Genomic DNA, 18,770 nt, shown 5'->3' with positions numbered 1-18,770 from the left:
GTAGATGTCTAATGGACGTCTGCCATAGAAGTTTAAACTTCCAGTGGACGTCCTATATAGAGCCATTAGAAATTCCACAGTTCCGCACTGTGGACGTCTATTAGACCTTCAATAGAGGTCGTCAAAGAGGTCTATTAGACGTTGTGTGGATCATTAACAGAGGCTTCACGGAGCCTCGATGGATGACTTACGGACGTTTCGTGGATCATTAATAGAGGCTTCACGGAGCCTCGATGGATGATTGACAAAATAAAAATTTAAAATAAAAATTTTATTTCTTTTAAATTATTTTTATCAACAGTACATGTGTGTTATATTGCAATTATATTATTGAGTAGGAAATTACAACTAACAAGCACGTTACATGTAACTTTGTGTTTGCTGGGATATTACATATCTAATGGATATTTTCGACAGATATTAGGGATATCCATGAATATATAGAAAATATTCATTAGACATAATATAAATATCCAAATGTCCGCAATATAAGATCTAGTAAATATCCATGGGATATATAGATCAATATCCAATCGACATTCATAGCAGTATCTAGTGGATATTTATGTAGATATCCACTGGATATTCTATAGATGTCGACTGGATATTGATCTACATATCCTATGGATATTTATTAGATTGCATATTGCGGACATCTGGATATTTATAGCATGTCTAATGGATATTTCCTATATATTCATGGATATCCCTAATATCTGTCGAAGATATCCATTAGATATGTAATACATATTATGTTCTGTGTGAGATGCAATCGCAATTTATTATTCAATCCAGTTCTTGGTGTATGCAATTATCCGAAAAATGTAAAATGCAATGCTCTCATTCCACGAACTACGGAAATCATGTCAACTATCCGCTCATTAATTACGACGTCGCCAAATCCGCCATTGACTTCAACATCGTTTTCTCCAAAACCGATAGAATCAGTAAAGTCATCTGCCTGTTTAATTTGCGTACCAAAGATTAAGCCTTACAAAGTTCTCCATAAGATTTGGTGCCATTATTATTATTGGTGTACTTGGGGCATAAAATCTATGGTGCCAAAAAAATGCAAAAGCCTTTTAGTATTCAATCCAGATATCAGCGAATGTGATCGCCCAGAAAATACAGATTGCGGTGACAGAAGTACTCCATCGCCAAGACTTACAACACCTGAAGAATATACAACAACGACAACACATTCCCCACGAGATCCCAATAAACCTCGTGAGAATTGTCCTCCAAAGGATTCAACAGAAAAAGCGCAAATAGCTCATGCATGTCTATGTACCCAATATTACGAATGCGTAAACGGTGAAAAAATATTAAAAACATGTCCAATAGGCAAGCATTTTGACTACGTGAAGGAAATTTGCGATATGTCGGCAATAGTAAAGTGTATTCGGCTGATACCGATGTTCGACATTTCAATATTTGACGTTCAAATTGATGACTATAATATTACATCCCAGTGAACACATTTTATAGCGGCAATATAACATGGAAGTTACAAGTAATTTAACATTGTTATTCTTGTGATATGTAGGTGCAATATGACATGGAAATAACCTGTTACGTAATATTTGTTATACGCAAGTGATATAGCTGTTATACATCGTTTTGGCGTTACAGTTATTCAACAAAAATTGTATAATCGTAACATAACACGTTCGTATCAATGTTATTACGGAACGATGCGTCGTAGTTGACTCAGAAATCAGACAACATTATAACATCCTGAATGATAGATCTATCAAATAAAAAAGTTTTTGTGAAATATTTCATTAATATATTTTTATCAAGGTGATCAAGACTGGATCTTTGAGTTTAATATTATTTTTCATCAAAATATGTATATAATAATATATACTATTTTGATTCATTAGACTGCATGTACTGTTTGTCTTGAAATGCAATCCTTTTCTGTACCAATTGCAAATATGTAAACGACTTAAGTATCATTATTATTAATTAAATTGATAACGTAATCATATATTATTTTAAAATTTTAGTTTAAATAATTAATGCAATTCAAGAGCGACAGTATACGACATAGTGCAAAAGAACATAAATTTACATAAAAAATTATATTAGGCATAAGCTTCAAATTAACATATAATATTATGTAAATTAAATATGAATTAATAATTAATTTGATTTTGAATTGAAATAGAAAAATGGACAAAAAAAAATTTATAGGAAATTGTTTAAATTATTTTATTTTATTACATATAAAATCATTTTAATTAAAGAGTAATATATAGGACTTATTAAATATTATTTAATTTATTTAAAAATTAAAAAATTTATTTAATAAGATCGTAAATAACTTTAATAGTTTTTATTTTCTGAACTTCAATAATTTCAATTTCCATTGAAAAATTTAATTGTTTAATAATCATTTTATAATTATTAAAATATTGAATATAAAATAAATATAAACAAATAAGTATCATATATATATAAAGAAAAAAAGTAATAAATATACTAAGTAACATAGTTAACATAAATAATTATTAATATATATATAAACATTTTGTTAATATTGCTGGCAGTGGCTAATCAACTGTCCAACAGCGTTTGCTACACTATAGCTGTTCACGGAACTTGCTATCACTACCGCGCTATTGGCTCCACGAACAGTTCAGATAGCGTTAGCGTTTGTAGCGTTAATAGTGTCTCCCCAAACGCACCCTAGATATACTATGTCTATGATTACTAGAATCAACTACTTTGGTACGTGACTACGTGTGCTCTATGGTAGCGGTTTACTTTCGTTCATCGTGCTAGTGCTTCGACATAGTTTTGGTGTTCGAATCTATTCGTGAGATCATAGACGATTCATCCGACGAGTGCTCAAGGAAGGACTCATTTTCATCATCTTTAGAGAGACTCAGCCACACTGCTGTGGTACATCACCATCGAGAGACTCACGCTCATCACGCTAAGCGCACGCCGGCGCCGCGTGATACCGGCTCACGGGCATCATCGTCTTCACCGGTAACAATTAATATAATTTCTGCCGAGTGAGTGGACATTATTTCTTGACTATAGACAATCTCATCAGTGCTCCCAAAACTCAGAAAACACGTGTAACGTGTAATAAGTTAAGATCTGTAAAATATACGGTACGACTCGGACATCTCGGAGTCTACGTGACACGTAATTGTTGTGCAATTAATTAAACATCCTTTCCACGAACGTCCTCTCACCCTGCATAACATCCTCAGGGGCATCCAGCGATCTCTTCGCAGAGTTGCGAATATTATCTATATGAGCCAAATTACTAAAATTACCTTACGATAAAAAATCGGATTCCGTTGTGGTTGGTCCTATTCTTATTAATACTATAATTAGACATATAAGATTTACCTTTTATAAATAAAACTTACAATTTTTTTGTATCAAATATAAAGTACAATAAAATATGTATATTATAAAATATATATATTTTTACAGTTTTATTCTCTATTTCAGCAACATTTTAATTTCATTATTTTTTTACTAAATATATGAAGAACCATGTTTTTATATCAATTTTATATGGTTAAAAAACAATAAAAAAATTATACGTATTTCTATACAACTTGAAGCAATTATATACGTATGCGTGCATGCGTGCGTGCATGCGTACAATTCAATTTTTTATTATCTACGCAATCTTACAAACATATTTCAAATGCAATGTTGCGGTTGACATGTTGCAGAAATATTATTCTTGCATTGTTAATGTGATATTACTTTTATCATGTTTTGGAAATATTCTTGAAATATTGCATCTAAAACATTTTTTTGTAATATTGCAAAAACATACAAATATGAAATCAAATTTTTCTTTTCTTTCTGAAAGATTACAGAAATATAGCACATGCAATATTACGAAAAATATAAAACCAAACATTTCAAAAATATTTCACATGCAAGTTACAATTAAAATGTTGATGAAATATTTCTGTACCATTTCCAACCATTATAATATTTCAGTAATATTACATGTCGTGTGGAATTATTATTAATGAGTTAAATTTTCGTTATTAATTTAAAAAATACATTAATTCTTAAATTACTACTTAGGCTTGGTTGCACGAACATCATTTTAACTTTTTAGGGCCGGTTGTTCCAACTTCTTGGTAAACTTATCTACAAGGTAAGCACGTATCTATCTTTATTTCTTTTCTAAAGAGTTAGTTGTTCCAACTTCTTAGTAAACTTGTCTACTAGGTAAGCATGTGTCTATCTTCATTTCTTTTCTTAAATAAATAAAGACAAACATATATTTACCTGATAGATAAATTTACCAAGAAGTTGGAACAACCGACCCTAAGTAAGACTTAAGCCGGGTCTACAATGAGTCAGTAGTCGGTAGTCGGTAGTCGGAAGTCATAAGTCTTATGCCGGGGTCTACGATGGCAACAGGAGTAATGGAGTAAAAGTAAAGCGAGGTCTACAATACACGGAATAAGCATGGAGTAAGAAGTAAGACTGGGCGTAAAAAGGTTAATCCAGTGTAAGAAAGCTAGCGTAAGGGCGTAAGCAAAGTAAATTATTTTTATTTTGTCTTACTCCTATTCCTGCTTTTCTTAACGCTCAGTCAATCACAGCGCAGAATGAAATTACCCTACTCTTACTTCTTACTTCATGCTTACTCCAGCTATTGTAGACCAGGCTTAACAATTGACCAACTAAAAACCGGGAGTAAACAAAATGGGCAAATCTCATTTCATATTTTGTACTTCTTACTCCTACTTCATTACTCCTGTTGCCATTGTAGTCCCCGCATCAACCTAAGTCGGTGATTCTATAATTTTTCACATCTACAATGAGTCGCTTTGCAAAGAGCATGTTGTGAGTGTGATGCACTCACACAAGAAATGTCGCAAGCGATATAAGGTGTCAAATGACACCTCGCGCGCGGACATCGCCCGGCCTACATACCGGACGTCGCACCGGGCAATGCACCCGATTGCTTAATAGACAACACCCAAAATCTCCTGATTTTGGGGTGGAATCTGCATAGCTAGCAATTGCTGGCTAAGCAAGAACATTGACCAAAGGCCAGTGACCGGGAAGTACCCTGCCCGGTTATACACCAAAAATCGGTGTATATAAACACCGAGGTACAGACAACGAGCGGGCTTTGCTACACGTTATACAGCGACGAACGTATGTCGCTCCGTTTTTTATATTTGTCACGGGTATTAACTAATTAAGTCAGTGTAACTCAGTGTAATCAAACCATAGAAAATATATACCCATTGTTATACAACAAACGGCTACAATCTCTCAAGAAACCTGACCCGAGGAGTAACGACAGCAATCCCAAAATACCTGTGACCCTTTATCCACCAAAGGGCCACAACAAGCAATACTGGCAATGAGCCGATACTGGCAAAGCATATGATTGGCCAGTTGTACGAAATTCGGTGTCTTAGAAGTTGGCTGTTGGCCAACTCTACCGATTCACCGATTCAGACTCACCGATAGCCTTTCCAACCTCGAACCAACTTAAGATTGTACATGACTTAAGACTACAGATTACCGACTAGCGACTTATTGTAGACCCGGCTAAATATGTGTTTGTCTTTATTTATTTAGAGAGAAAAATAATGATAGACATATTCTTAAATCTTGCTTAAAACTAAAACAATATTGGTGTAATCAGGCCTTAGCCGCTCAGTAAGCGGTTGCGCTATTGAATGGACCCAATGATTCCCTGGTTTTTTTTACTGAAATTCTTTGCATGGCCCATATTTCCTTTGTTCTTTTCGTTAAAAAAAAGAAAAAAGAAAGAAGTGCAAAAAATTTCAATTAAAAACAGTATATATAAAAAATTCAGTTAAAAACAGTGTATCTATATATGTATGATGCACATAAAATACGCGCGCGCGCGTGTGTGTGTGTATGTGTGTGTGTGTGTGTGCCACATTTACTTTTAGATTCTTACTTATAAAATGTAAATAGATCACTAATGATGTCAGAGGGACTAAACATTTTGTTGAGACAAAAGATACAAATCTGCTTCTTAATAAATATTTTTCATGAGATGTAAAATAAATTGCAAAATAATATAAAAATGTATTATTATTAATTCGACAAAAACATGTAATTACCAGTATTTAGTAACAAATGAATTGAAATAAATAGAAATTATCATTCTCATGCTATATGCTAGTCTTGACTCTGCATCAAGTAAAAAATTGTATAAAACATTTCACTACACGTACAAATTTGTTGTACATTGTGAAGAGTACATTATATGGTATAAAAATAATTTTAATTTTAGTAGGTGTGAGAATGGAGCAGCTACAGACAGCGCTGACCGCTATCAAAGTACTCCGTTCTAATGTTGGGCAAGTGTTTGAGTCCCTAGGAAATGGTTTACGAGTAGAACATGGGGAGGAGAGTAAGGAATCCAAGTACTTGCTTGAGTTACAGGAACTGTTGACTACTGTAAATGTTAACTTGAGGTAACGTTTGAAACCAGGTCTTGTATTTCATGAGGAATTATAAAGGACTATAAAAATTAATTTATGCCGCTTTAAAACACTTTAGGGATGTAGAACAGGCGATAAGTAGTTTAAATCCTCCACCTGGTCTATTTAATTTAGCCAGCACTACTTACCTCAGTCAGGAGACCACGCAGGAAAGACAGGCGTTTTATAGCACGTTTGTTAATAGCTACAAATGGACGGATAAAATTCACGAATATAGTAACGTTGCTCAGATATTGCTTAGCCAAAACTCACTAAAAAGATCTTACACGAGTGCAAGTAGAACGAAGAGAGGAAGATTTCCATTAGCTATCATAATGTACCTCAGCAGTAAGTGACTTCGAGTATTTCTCACGAGGCACAATTAGTAGTAAGCGATAAGAGCAGCACTTGTCTTGAAGCATGAATTGAAGCAGGAAATGTCCCGTCCGTTTGCGTCAAATGCAGTGCTACACATTACTCTAGGACATGTTCTGAAAGCGATAATAGCGTTTAAGGGACTGATGATAGAATGGGTGGTCAAGGGTTACGGCGAAACGATGGACCTATGGACGGAGTCCAGGCACAAAGTCTTCCGCAAAGTAACGGAGAACGCACATGCCGCGATGCTGCACTTCACTCGCCTACATTACCCGAGCTGGCAGTGCAATCGTTCATGGTACCCAGTAAACACATTTTATAGCGGCAATATAACATGGAAGTTACATGTAATTTAACATTGTTATTCTTGTGATATGTAGGTGCTATATGACATGGAAATAACCTGTTACGTAATATTTGTTATACGCAAGTGATCTAGCTGTTATACATCGTTTTGGCGTTACAGTTATTCAACAAAAATTGTATAATCGTAACATAACACGTTCGTATCAATGTTATTACGGAACGATGCATCGTAGACTCAGAAATCAGACAACATTATAACATTCTGAATGACAGATCTATTTGATAATAAAAAAAATTATTATAAAAATAATGTTTTCAAAAATAACGATTTGTCTACAATTACTGCACACAAAAAATGCACAAAATCTAAATTCATCATGTGCTGAACAAAAACAGAATAATAAATGTATACTATTCAATTTTTCTTAGAATTATGATCTATATAGTTAACCATCTAATTAATCATTTGAACGCTTCAAAGATTAAGTGCTAAATAGATCGCAATTTTCATCAAATTATTAAGGTTATGGAAAAAGATAAATTTAACAATGAAATTAATAAGTAAATAAATTAATGCTATTTATTTTTAATGTTTTGCAGAATTTAATTGCTTTTATAAAAAATAATATAGTTGCGTCAGTTTATAACATATAGATATATGTAGGCAATAACAAGTACCCATATCGATGAGTCCAATTGGCGTAGCAGGTAGAGTACAAGGTTCGTCATCCTAAGGTCCCGGGTTCAAACCTAGCAGCGGCAAGTAAGAATAAAATAAAAAATAACATAATTTAAATTTAATTAATTAATAAAAATTTATTCTAAATTTAGTATGTGCTGTTGATAAAAATAATTTAAAAAATGAAATTTTTATTTTATTTTATTTTTCTTTGTAACTGTTGTGTGACGGTTAAATAACATGTAATTATAACATGTTATATTGCTGAGTCGGAAATTGTAACTTACATGTAAGTTACGTGTAATTTCAGAGTAACGTAACCTATTATATTCGGTTACATTGCTGTTACACTGCTACTATATTACTGTGTTCACTGGATATCGACAGTTCATTAATAATTGTATATTTGTACACCGCAAAGTAATACTGTACCGTTATAAAACCGGTTGGATGCGATTCTGTCATCCGTTATCTAAGAATTCCTAAATGCGCGATACACGTGATCGTTATCACATTATTTTCTCTTTTTTTCCAGACGTGGTTTCACAGTTCAATCAATTTGTTCAGCGAACCGTGCAAACGCTGCGGTTTGTACTTGCACTTTCGAATTCTGGAACCTTATCATCAGGAATGCAAACCATAACACAGGCTATTCGAAGCTTGCATTTTAAATAAATAATCGATCTTTGGTACTTTGTCAACAGTGTAGAGTAATATTTAAAACGTAACGACTTGTATATTTTTTCTAAATACATTTATTAGTTAGAACGTAGTATATATTAAAATGTAAATAAAATATTTTTTTCTATTTCACTACGTCATATGCTAATTAATCTCATGATAAAATGATAATAACAAAATGCGTAGATTTTTTAATGGTTTTCATTGAGGGATGGTGAGGCAAGTAACATTTTCACAGAGAATGTAAGGGCTTTTATAAAAAGAATTCAGTTACATAACATTTAATAAAAATGCAAATTGCACAGAATCTTGCGCGTTCTATGACAGAAAAATTGCAAAGTATCGGACCGTACATTAATCCGAAACAACATATCATATCACATGACACTGCCGATGAAGATAGAAAGCTAATTGAATACACAACTAGATCCCGTCAGATTTCGATTAATGATGACGCTTTGAATCTCAATGAACTTATAATTACACGGTAGTGAGACGACGAAAAGAAAGTATAAATCGAACTTGACGATTATCGGTTAGCGGAGAGAACTGGGCAACAATTATGTAACTTTTTCTTTAGGACGGAAACGTGAAAAGTGAAAAGTTTCGTGTAACTATCTCTTTCTATTGTGTTGAATAAAAAGAGACAGTAACTTGAAACTTAACTTTTTACGTTTCCGCCCTAGGGAAAAAATTACATGATCGATACCCTAATGTTGGTGCTAACTTTTAATATTATAATATACAAATGAATGGGCACGTAAACGTTTTTTTTCCTTTAGCTCTGCAATCAATATGTATTTTTTTTATTCCTTGTTATCTATATCCTACGTATGTATACCACTCTTAGTATCGTTATATGCTATGTAGTTTTACATAATGCTAATTAATATTATATGTAAATATAATTACGTTATAATATACTTTTCACATAACTGTACACATTCACATCTTAGAATGCGTTCGGAAAGACGCTATTAACGCTATCAGCATCAGTCTATCTTTGTTCAACTTTTAATGAGTAATAAAGATAGACTGATGCTGATAGCGCTAATAGCGTCTTCCCAAACGCACCCTTAGAATATTGGCGCCCGCCTAAAGGGCGCATCGTTTGAGTGGCAGTGAGCTTATTTTACAAATCGTTATTGTAATCACTTACTTTTTGGACTGTTCGAAATTTCTCGTTTATCTTATTTTTTTTCCTCTTCGTTTTTGTTGCTTTCTTCGAAGGCTATAATGTTATAAGACTCGATGAGTTTTTAATAATTGGCTTGAAACCATTAATACGGTCATTGCTTATCTTTTTTTTCTTTATCAAAGTCGTGATGAGTGCGAAATACATTATTAGGGCTTCGCGTTTAAAAAGTAGTCTTTATAATATATGCATATATGTATATATGTATACGTTATTACAATTCTTTTAGAAACGAATTATTTGTTTATAGTTATTATATGTGAGTCAGTTACAGATACGTGAATTGTTTTTTTTTTTTCGCGTAAGGGCTAAGAAGGGCCTTTCCGCTGAAGACGTTCTCCCGAAAGACGAAAGTTAGACAGGCGGTTTTACCGTACGCCACGCGGACGGAAAGCGCCCTTCGTAACTCGCTTACAGATCTCGCGGTGAACTTATTTTATATTATACGGCATACTGCATCTCGAGGGTAAAAATTGCCGCGCGTGTAAATGATATATCCCCTTTTCTTCCTTTTCTTTTGATGCCAATGTGATCTGTCTTTTGTGAACACATATCGCAGCATGCCTTTTCTCTTGGTGAGGTGTGGTGATCGAAAGAAGGCTGTCTCACAGGTTGCTGTCGCGCAGCGCAGACGAGTCGAATTTTTATAGGCCGCGATATCAAACGCGTTCGAATTTTGTCTGTCGTTCAGCGACTGTAACGCAAAGATTCGCGTCGGGTGCCGAGGAGCCTCGACCGGTTCGAGCCGAATTAATCGCATATCACCCGGGCGCTTGATATAAACTGGATGCGATGGAAATATAATGGCATTAAGTATACTCGCGGTCCACGACGTAATTGTACAGTCATCGCAAAGATGTGAAAGATGAGAAAGAGGAAGAGAGAAAGAGAGAGTTTATTCGCCTGTTTCGCTGAAGTTTCCAATTATATTAGTTAGCTTGTTTACGCCGTGCTACTATTACCTAGTAGCTATATATAGTTTCTATAATGTATTATGCGCTTCTAGCCTAGCTTTATCGATAATTAATATAGTATTTTGAATTCTCTGATAATACTCAATAATGCAAGGAGATCTACTTTATCATAACTTTTTTTTTTCAGTTCATTATAGCTTTATTGCCTTTCTCACTGATTCTGTATGTTTTGGACAGCTTATAATTAAAAACTTCCTTGGTTGCTTGTTCGAATGATATCGTTTGCACGTAATTTCGTCTGGATCTTGTTTTTCTCATTCCGTCTTTTTTTTTTTTAATCTCTCTATCCTAAATATTATATTGCGTTTACGTCGCGACATTCGAAACAGCATATCGATTCAAGCCATGTTTACCCGCAAGTTGAACTGCTCTATAAGGAATCATCGGGAAGATTTATTTTGTAGAATTTAAAATGCTAATCATCGAAATCAAGGATCAGCTGTTTGGCTTTTTGTTCCCTCCCTTGTTTAACATTCGTATTATTTACGCTGTTAAATTTAAAAAAGAAAAGCCTTTTGTTCCTTCTGTGAAAGTCTACAAAACGAAAAGGGACTGCTTTTTTTCGAAAAACCAAATTGTTCCGTCAGACGAATTCAAAAGAGAAGATATATGAAGAAAGGAGAGATCCTTTCAAACCGATCTCCGATTTCGATGATTCGTGACTCACAACTGTGCAAGATGAATAACCGCCGGTTTCTTTCGATTTTTTGCCAGATAGTCCGATCTCTAGGATGCAAGGCTAACGCGAGGAATCTACCTGTCGCTGGACTATCGGTTCGGGGTGACTAGATTCATTCGTGCTGCGGGTCGAGTTGAAAAGCGACGGGGGTAAGTCATCCGTGCCTCGTATGCAACGTAAAACGACAAACGATAGAAGCCACACAGTGACGGGATGCAATCGCCGCCGATTCCGTTGGTTCGTGCTGTTCGCGAAAAGAAAGGGGGGCTTCTCGAAGGAGTCACGATGCTCGCGCACCGATGTTGACGTCGGTATCTCCATCGTGGTGTGTTTTTTTTTTGTCTCTCTCTCTTCTTTTTTAGGATCTAGAACGATTCTGAATCAATGGAGATATATGCCCGTCCTCGTTCCGTCCTCGCTCGTCGATAATGCTACTTTATAGCGGGAAACGAAGTTAATAATATATATATATATATTTCCGGTTATACAGGATTATCATACACTTGCTGTGTGATCCAGCGACGTCTCTCAAGTAGAAGTATACAAGTATATACACACGTATGTACAGCACGTAGGGAGGAATCTCCCGCTGAGTATGTATCCCGAAATATCGAATCGCGTGCACTTCCGTTAAAAAGATCGATAAGGGTGGAGGGTAGGAAGAAAGGTCAAAATGATGGAGTAAGAAAAGGCATGCCTCTGCGCAGACTGGCTGCTGGTTATTGATTTTCCGGATTCGGCCGGGAAGGTGTCGATTCCTGTCGCGGTCGAGACGCATCGGCGATCGCGAATTCGCGCGGTGATTGAAATCCAAGGTTCCAGATTGTAATTTTGACAGCGAAGCTAATTCGCGTAGGATTCTTGAAGAAAGAGACGTTTCGGCGGATCCGCTTTCTTCCTTGGTTTAACGTCGATTTGTTGCCGATCCGTCGATTTCGAGCGGCTCGAAAATATATTTGAAGATATTCAACGAGCGATTGAGGAATCGACACGTCCGCTTGGGGCCGAAGCGTGTAGTGTACCCTGCGTTATCATGAGATAAAATATGGCTGATTGGTTCGTGAGACAATTATACTGCGGTCGAGAGGCACCGTATGAGTCCGACGACGTGATCGCGAACGTCGTTGAGATTGCGGCTAATCGAAAGCTAAATTCTCCGTTTCTTTTTTCTTTTTTTAAAAATCCTTTTGACATTAAATTAATGCGGTTGGTCGTCGATGCCCAATCTGAGAATCTTCGATACGAGTAAGTCGCTAGTACTTGTTCGTTAACGCGCTGTTACACACCGCGACTTGTGAAGGCAAGTTATCTCCCTTTTCCTGTCTCCCGGAGATTTCAACGGAAAAATCGCTGGCCTTCCCCCCAAAGCGGACTTTCCGATAAGATAGGCAGATTAAGAGGGATCGAGAGGGGGAATGGGAGCAGAAATTCGTTTTGATCCCTCTTAATTCCCCGGTCTCCCCGAAGCACCCTTGAACGACAAATTTCCCCGTCGGTCGGTTTAATCGAATCTCCTCTAAAACGTTCGGATCATCGGAAAGGGAAGGGCTCGGTCGTTCGCTCGTTTTAAATTAATTGAGACTATTCCTTTCGCGAAAAGCGAACGAATTCGAAATATGTACTTCCGCCTCTCCGGCGATTACAGCGCGTACTCTCGCTCTCGTTAATTCCGGAATCGAGCGCCGGGAATGACGAAAAGAAAATATCACAGTGTCTCGAGGGCAGCTCGTAATCTTTTTTTTTTTTTAAGTCGCTGATTTATGGCAGTCGCGCGCACAGTAGTACACCGTCGTCGTCGTCACCGTCGTCATCGTCGTCGTCGCGGAAGTAACAGCGCACAGTCTAATAATTACACAACACGGTGCGATGAATCGTATGGAGGACAGTGTGATACAAAAACGACACGTAGTCCCGACATGAGTCCTAGAAAATTAATGATATAAAAGTGAAGATATATATAAGATACACGTTTTTTTCTCCCTCCTTCGCTCCTTCGCGGACGAAGGGGGTTTACGACGACGGAGTTGGGGAGGGAGGAAGGGGATGAATCGGGCTTTTTGCTTGACCGCCACCCTCCCCCCCCTCGCGTCCACCGTGGATTAATTACGTTTCGATATCCTTCGGAGTCCCGAGTGCACTCGCGCGTGTAGTGCGGCGATTCTCGCGATTATAATCACGTTCCCTCTTCCCACAGCGTACTCGTCTAGGCACAAATCACTTTCGCAACAATTTCGGTTAAGCTATCTCGATTCGCGCGCGCGCGCGCGCTCGTTCCATCGTCGCTCGCTTAACGTTTACGCACCGGTGTCTTCATCCGATTCAGGGGAGGACCTTAAGGTAAAAGGGGGTCTCTCTCCGTTCTCCGGAAAGGAGAACCGTCTCGCATCCCGCCCTCGCGTCGTCCCCTCGAGATAGAGAGGCTCACCCCGCCATAATTATCTTATTATTCGAAACATTCCAGGCCCGAATCAATTTGTCTCGTCGCCCGAGCACGCTTCGAGACGAAGGCTCGATCGGGGAGGGGTCTTGATCTCGTAAGCGCGGCATTGGAATACCCTTTTAACGACTATGATCCTGGACAATCGTCTCCCAAGTCACTCGAGCAATCGTGTCGTTTAGTAGCCGTCCTCCTCGCAAACGATCGAGGAGTCACGCCTGGTCGGTTAATTGTTACCGGAGAAAATATCGCGATGCCTCGTTTACCCTAATATAATGTTGAGGTATATTCTCATAATAATCGTTGGCAATATCTCCCAACGGTTACCCCGATCGACCCCCGTGTGCTCTTCGTTGAGCTGATTCAGCTCCCTCCCAGAGAGACAGACAGACAGACAGACAGGCAGACAGACAGACAGAGAGAGACGCGATCGACCAACGAGGAGCACTCGTTCCCTCGATCGACGTACCCGCGATCCAGCGGATGCTGCGCCTCGCGAGTGTCCCACTTGACCGCGTCGTTCCCGGTTCTCCCCGGTTCTTCCCCCCGGCGTCTCCCTTCTCAGTGCTCGTTGTAGTACATCGTGTCGCTCGCCGTCGTCGTCGTCGTGTCGAAACCCTCGGTCGCGGTCCAGCCGAGGCTGGTCGCGCGGCGCAGGCTGTGCCGCAGGAACGCCGCGCACGCCTTGCTGCTCTCGGTGATGATCTCGTAGAGCTGCGTCTCCAGGCTGAGGCTGCTGGTGGTGAGTAGCAGCGGCAGCGGTATCGGCGCGTTCATGATCACTAGGTTACCGATATTAAGAGGAGCTGTTTCCCGTTGTCAGACACCGCTGTTCGGAAAGCGTGGCGGGGGAAGCGGGGGCGGTGGTCTCTCCGGCTGAGCGGGAGCGACGGAAGAGCGCTCGGATCCAGCTGCAAACACAACTGTGGGGTGCACGTTAGTCTCGCTCTCGTACGCGGCTAAGTAACCTCCTCACGCTAACACGCGCGCGCGGCATGGCCAACGTAACGCGCGTCGCGTGTATGTACGTTAATTTCACTCGCCAACTACAATACGGTAACTCCGAGCACATCGCTAAGAAGTGTGTATAGATATGTGGTAAGGTATCTCATGGAGGATCAACGAGCACAAGCCAAGCGGTCTACTCTGCTCCCAGCGGCTGCCTTCCCTCGGTCGAGTTTAATTAACGTGATGGATTTCGATATATGTACGCGCGACACGAGCGAGAACTCTCTTTTTCTTTTTCTTTTTTTTTTTTAATGCGGACGAGTCGTCAACAAAGGAATACGATGCTTCATCGTTACGTTTTTTATTTTTTTAGCAATCACTCTTGAAATTGATTACGGTATTGTGTGTAAGCTCCTTCTTTATAGCCGCTACTCTTAGTCTCAGAACTAATCCCATGCAGTTTTAAGCGAACTTGTAGAAACTGGCCAAAAAGAAGGTTGAAGATCTGATTTTGAAATATTTGCGAGGCAACTAGAATATCTCATTACCGCCCATTGACTGCGGATATTCTTTAATTCTCAAATTTCGAACAAAAAGTATATCGAATAATATTACCGTTGGCTATTGTAAGCTTAGAAATCCGCGTAAATTTTCCATATCTGAATTATAACGGTGAATTGTTAATTTGAAAAAAAAAAAAATACTCATTCATATGTTGATAAGAATACATTCATATCCTTCCGGCTATTTTAGATACATTGTAATTATTGATTGCTTTACACGAGACCTGATCCGAGTGACTTGAGGTTTTCAAAGCCAAACGTCCGAAACGACGGGAAAGTTTAGCGGTAGATGCGGGATCAATTTCCTTTTGCTCTTAACGCACACTAGAGATTACATTCATGCGCGCATGCCCTTTACACATTCATGCTGGCGAAAATTGATTGTAGTACAGCACCGTACTAAAATTAACAGCAACGCCAAGTATATGTACATTGGCCTAAAGAAGAGTCATTGCATAACGAAACAAATCTCTCCTCGCCCCCGGGATTGCTTCACAGATTGCTACAAGATCGGTATAATACGTGTCAATGAGGAATATAACATATATTCACATTGGCCTGCCCTCCTTTAAACTACTACAAAGGCCAGTGTCGATATAGCGCATATAATATACGATAATATAATATTCGTAGAAACGAAGCAGTACGTGAGTGTCTACCACTTTCTCGTTTTTCGTGTGGTCACGTATAACAGCGTTAATTAAGTCCAAGTGTGTAGATACGATACGGGATGGATAGTTGTCGTGTGTCGCACAGAGATGAACGACAAACGGAGTGTGTGATATGTATGTAGAGCTTATTATTCTGAAACACAATCCTTTACAGTACGTTACAGAGGTGTCGCGAGGGAGATATCGTCAAGAATCGTCAGCAATGGAAGGCAACGCGTTTCGTGATAAATGCTCGACCGTTCTCGATTCGATGTGTTTAACGTAAAAGTCCTGTTGTACGGTGCGCTTGCTTTTCTGTATCTACATATATTCTCCATTCAATTACTGAATTACTATTACTGTGTATATACGCGTGTGTAAGTACACTGTCAGAAAAATAAGCTCTTCGAAACCGAAACTCCAGCGGAGTTTACGTCACGAGAATGCCTAACGCAAGCAGTGTGAAACAAAGAAAAAGCTAAAACAATAAAGGTAGAATAGATGCTAAATGTCAAAACCTAAACCATTATGCCGAGTGTGAAAACGAAAGTTTGTGAATTCGAGCGGGAGAAAGTATCTGGTGAATCGATGGAGGCAGATTTAATCTGAAGTTGAATTTTCCTCGCAGGCAAACGGGAGCTTAAAAAAAAAAGATGTCCGTTTGTGCAATTGGTTCTAATTGGTGACGAATGACGTTACGGATAGATAAAAATCTCTGTTCTTTCTTATAGTACACCGGTATTGATCTACTTCGTAATATTCTCTTTCTTAATTGACTGCTGTCAATCGCGAGAAAAGGTGAATAAAGTTTGATATAGTGATTTCTCGCTATGAACACTCGCGTGTGTCTTGTCGTAGCGTGAAGCGGCACAATGTATAGTTTGATTGTCGTATAACCAGCACTTTGACGCCTCTGCACTTTCTGACTTTATACTGAAAGCAGAAAAGAAATGTTCGCAAATAAATTCAAAACAGATGTTCCACAATGAAGTCTACAAATCAGGAAAAACTTACGAACATACATATAAGGCATTATGATGCATGCAAAATGATGGATTATGCGCGTAAAGCGATATACGTGGCAAACAATTCCTGTACGCACGATTGATCCGCATCGATTCGCATGGCAGCCGATGCTCTTAAAATTTTCCGCTTACGCACGGGCGTAACGGTGCTCGATTTCAGTGCTTCGATATATGCGCGAAATGACGTAGCAGAAATTTAATGCATGATTGATGAGGTGATCAGGCGTGAAACGAAATGATTAAAAAACAAATGTAATGCGTAGTGTGTAGATAAAAAAAGAAATGAGTAATATGCGGTAGAGATGTGCGAATCGAAATTTTTTGATACCGACTCGAATTTCATTCGTTTGAATTTGAAGCGAATTGAAACAAATTAAATTGAATCGCTACGTGATACGCATTGATACGTACTTTTATTTAACAACATTACTGTTGTTAAGTTGAATATTAATTTACGGAAAATAACAAAAGATTTCTATGTTATACGAAAAATAATACTAATTACATTGAACAACATTTTAAATGTGATTTTATAAGATTATATCAATATATGTAATTTGTGTTAAAATCTTTTAGATTTGAAATTTTTTAATCGTAGCTCGAATTACAGAGATCACAGTCCGAATCAAATTGAATCCGATTCGTACATCTCTAATATGCGATTCATGAGAATGAAAAAGTCTAATGCAGTATGAAAGATTAACTCTGAGAAAAGTTCAACTTCGAGTTACGTTTGGCGGGGTCGACCTACGTAAGTTTCTTTATTTAACGAACTCATTTCACACAAAAATATCATCGACGAAAACGTGACGGTCATCGTGTGTCGACGGGGCAAAAGTTACGAGGAATCGAGCTCGCCTGCTGAAAGCGAGAACACCTGATCACCCCCAATCGTCGCAAGGTCCGAGAGAAAAGGACGTATCTCGCGATTTCGCACACCTGCGCTTAAAGAATTGTTTGTCTTGGACAAAGAGAGAGAGAGAGAGAGAGAGAGATAGAGATGACAGGGGATTACAGAATTATCGTGTCACAATGTATCGTGATTGATGCTGGTCAGGTTGTTTTTTTAAAGCCTTACATGAATCAGGATGTGGCTTCTCCTCTGCCACCATCAGGGCTGCGCTCTCTGCTGGCGGTATGTGTCCCTCTAATGCATTCACACAGTTTAGCATGCTCCTGTAAAACATCACGCGACTTGTCCAAATTTCTTCCACTTCTTTAAGTCACATTTCTGTTGATTCTTTTTTTTTTCTCTTTTTTTTTTCCTCCTCACATATAAATTTCTCTTTCGATGCACCGGCTCGATTCGGTGTGCCGTGTTGCGTACAAAAGTACACGGCGAAATTTGCGGCCTAAATCCTATTGGATAATTCGCGCTCTCCTAATTTTAAATCGCTCACCGTCCGATCCGACGAACCGCGAGTCTCGTGGAGCCAGCTACACCGTTATTCACGATTAGAACTATGAATTTATATCGGACATGAAAATATACCGCAATCAATGATCAAGCTGAATCATTAAATATGATGGTACATGATATTTTTTGAGCAATGATTGATGATTAAATGTAGGAAAGATAAAGTAGCTACACAGATGCAAAGAGAAACTTAAAATGCGATATTTACGAGGGGAAAATGTAGATTCGTCTTTTAATGCAGATCGCGCGTTCTAAGAGCGTTACGTGACGGAATAATAAATGCAAGGGAAACGATATTGCTCCGCGAACCTGAAAACACTCCCAGCTTCCACTGGCATCCCAGATGATGCCCACTGGCGTTTATT

The 18,770-nt window shown here is 38.3% G+C and overlaps 2 protein-coding genes and 1 pseudogene across 12 annotated transcripts in view; 2 read left to right on the top strand and 1 right to left on the bottom strand.

The window, feature by feature from the left end:
* Positions 1 to 357: 357 nt before the first annotated feature.
* On the top strand, positions 358 to 1,537 carry LOC118646090 (probable chitinase 10). The gene has a single exon (XM_036288383.1). The coding sequence runs from the start codon at positions 753 to 755 to the stop codon at positions 1,473 to 1,475; it is 723 nt and encodes a 240-aa protein (XP_036144276.1). The 5' UTR covers positions 358 to 752; the 3' UTR covers positions 1,476 to 1,537.
* A 2,702-nt stretch (positions 1,538 to 4,239) lies between these two features.
* Positions 4,240 to 7,231, top strand: LOC118646017 (annotated as a pseudogene).
* A 1,515-nt stretch (positions 7,232 to 8,746) lies between these two features.
* The window catches only part of LOC105830790 (glucose transporter type 1), a 39,717-nt gene continuing 29,693 nt past the window's right edge, over positions 8,747 to 18,770 (bottom strand). For 5 of the 11 annotated variants that reach the window (XM_036288209.1, XM_036288211.1, XM_036288212.1 and 2 more), the window contains one exon: positions 15,049 to 18,164. In XM_036288209.1, the coding sequence (XP_036144102.1) occupies positions 18,008 to 18,164 (157 nt within the window). In that variant the 3' untranslated portion in view covers positions 15,049 to 18,007. Of the gene's footprint in view, positions 14,726 to 15,042; positions 18,165 to 18,770 lie in introns of those variants that run through there. The other 6 variants (XM_036288210.1, XM_036288220.1, XM_036288219.1 and 3 more) reach the window with 3 other exon arrangements.

The sequence above is a fragment of the Monomorium pharaonis genome, chromosome 6 (assembly GCF_013373865.1).
Source record: "Monomorium pharaonis isolate MP-MQ-018 chromosome 6, ASM1337386v2, whole genome shotgun sequence".
In the NCBI taxonomy this organism is placed as follows: domain Eukaryota; kingdom Metazoa; phylum Arthropoda; class Insecta; order Hymenoptera; family Formicidae; genus Monomorium; species Monomorium pharaonis.
This window is presented reverse-complemented; position numbering and strand designations above follow the sequence as displayed.

Bases quoted from the DNA above. Each gene is read 5' to 3' on its own strand.
- LOC118646090 (XM_036288383.1), top strand. From the start codon at position 753: ATGTTCTGTGTGAGATGCAATCGCAATTTATTATTCAATCCAGTTCTT.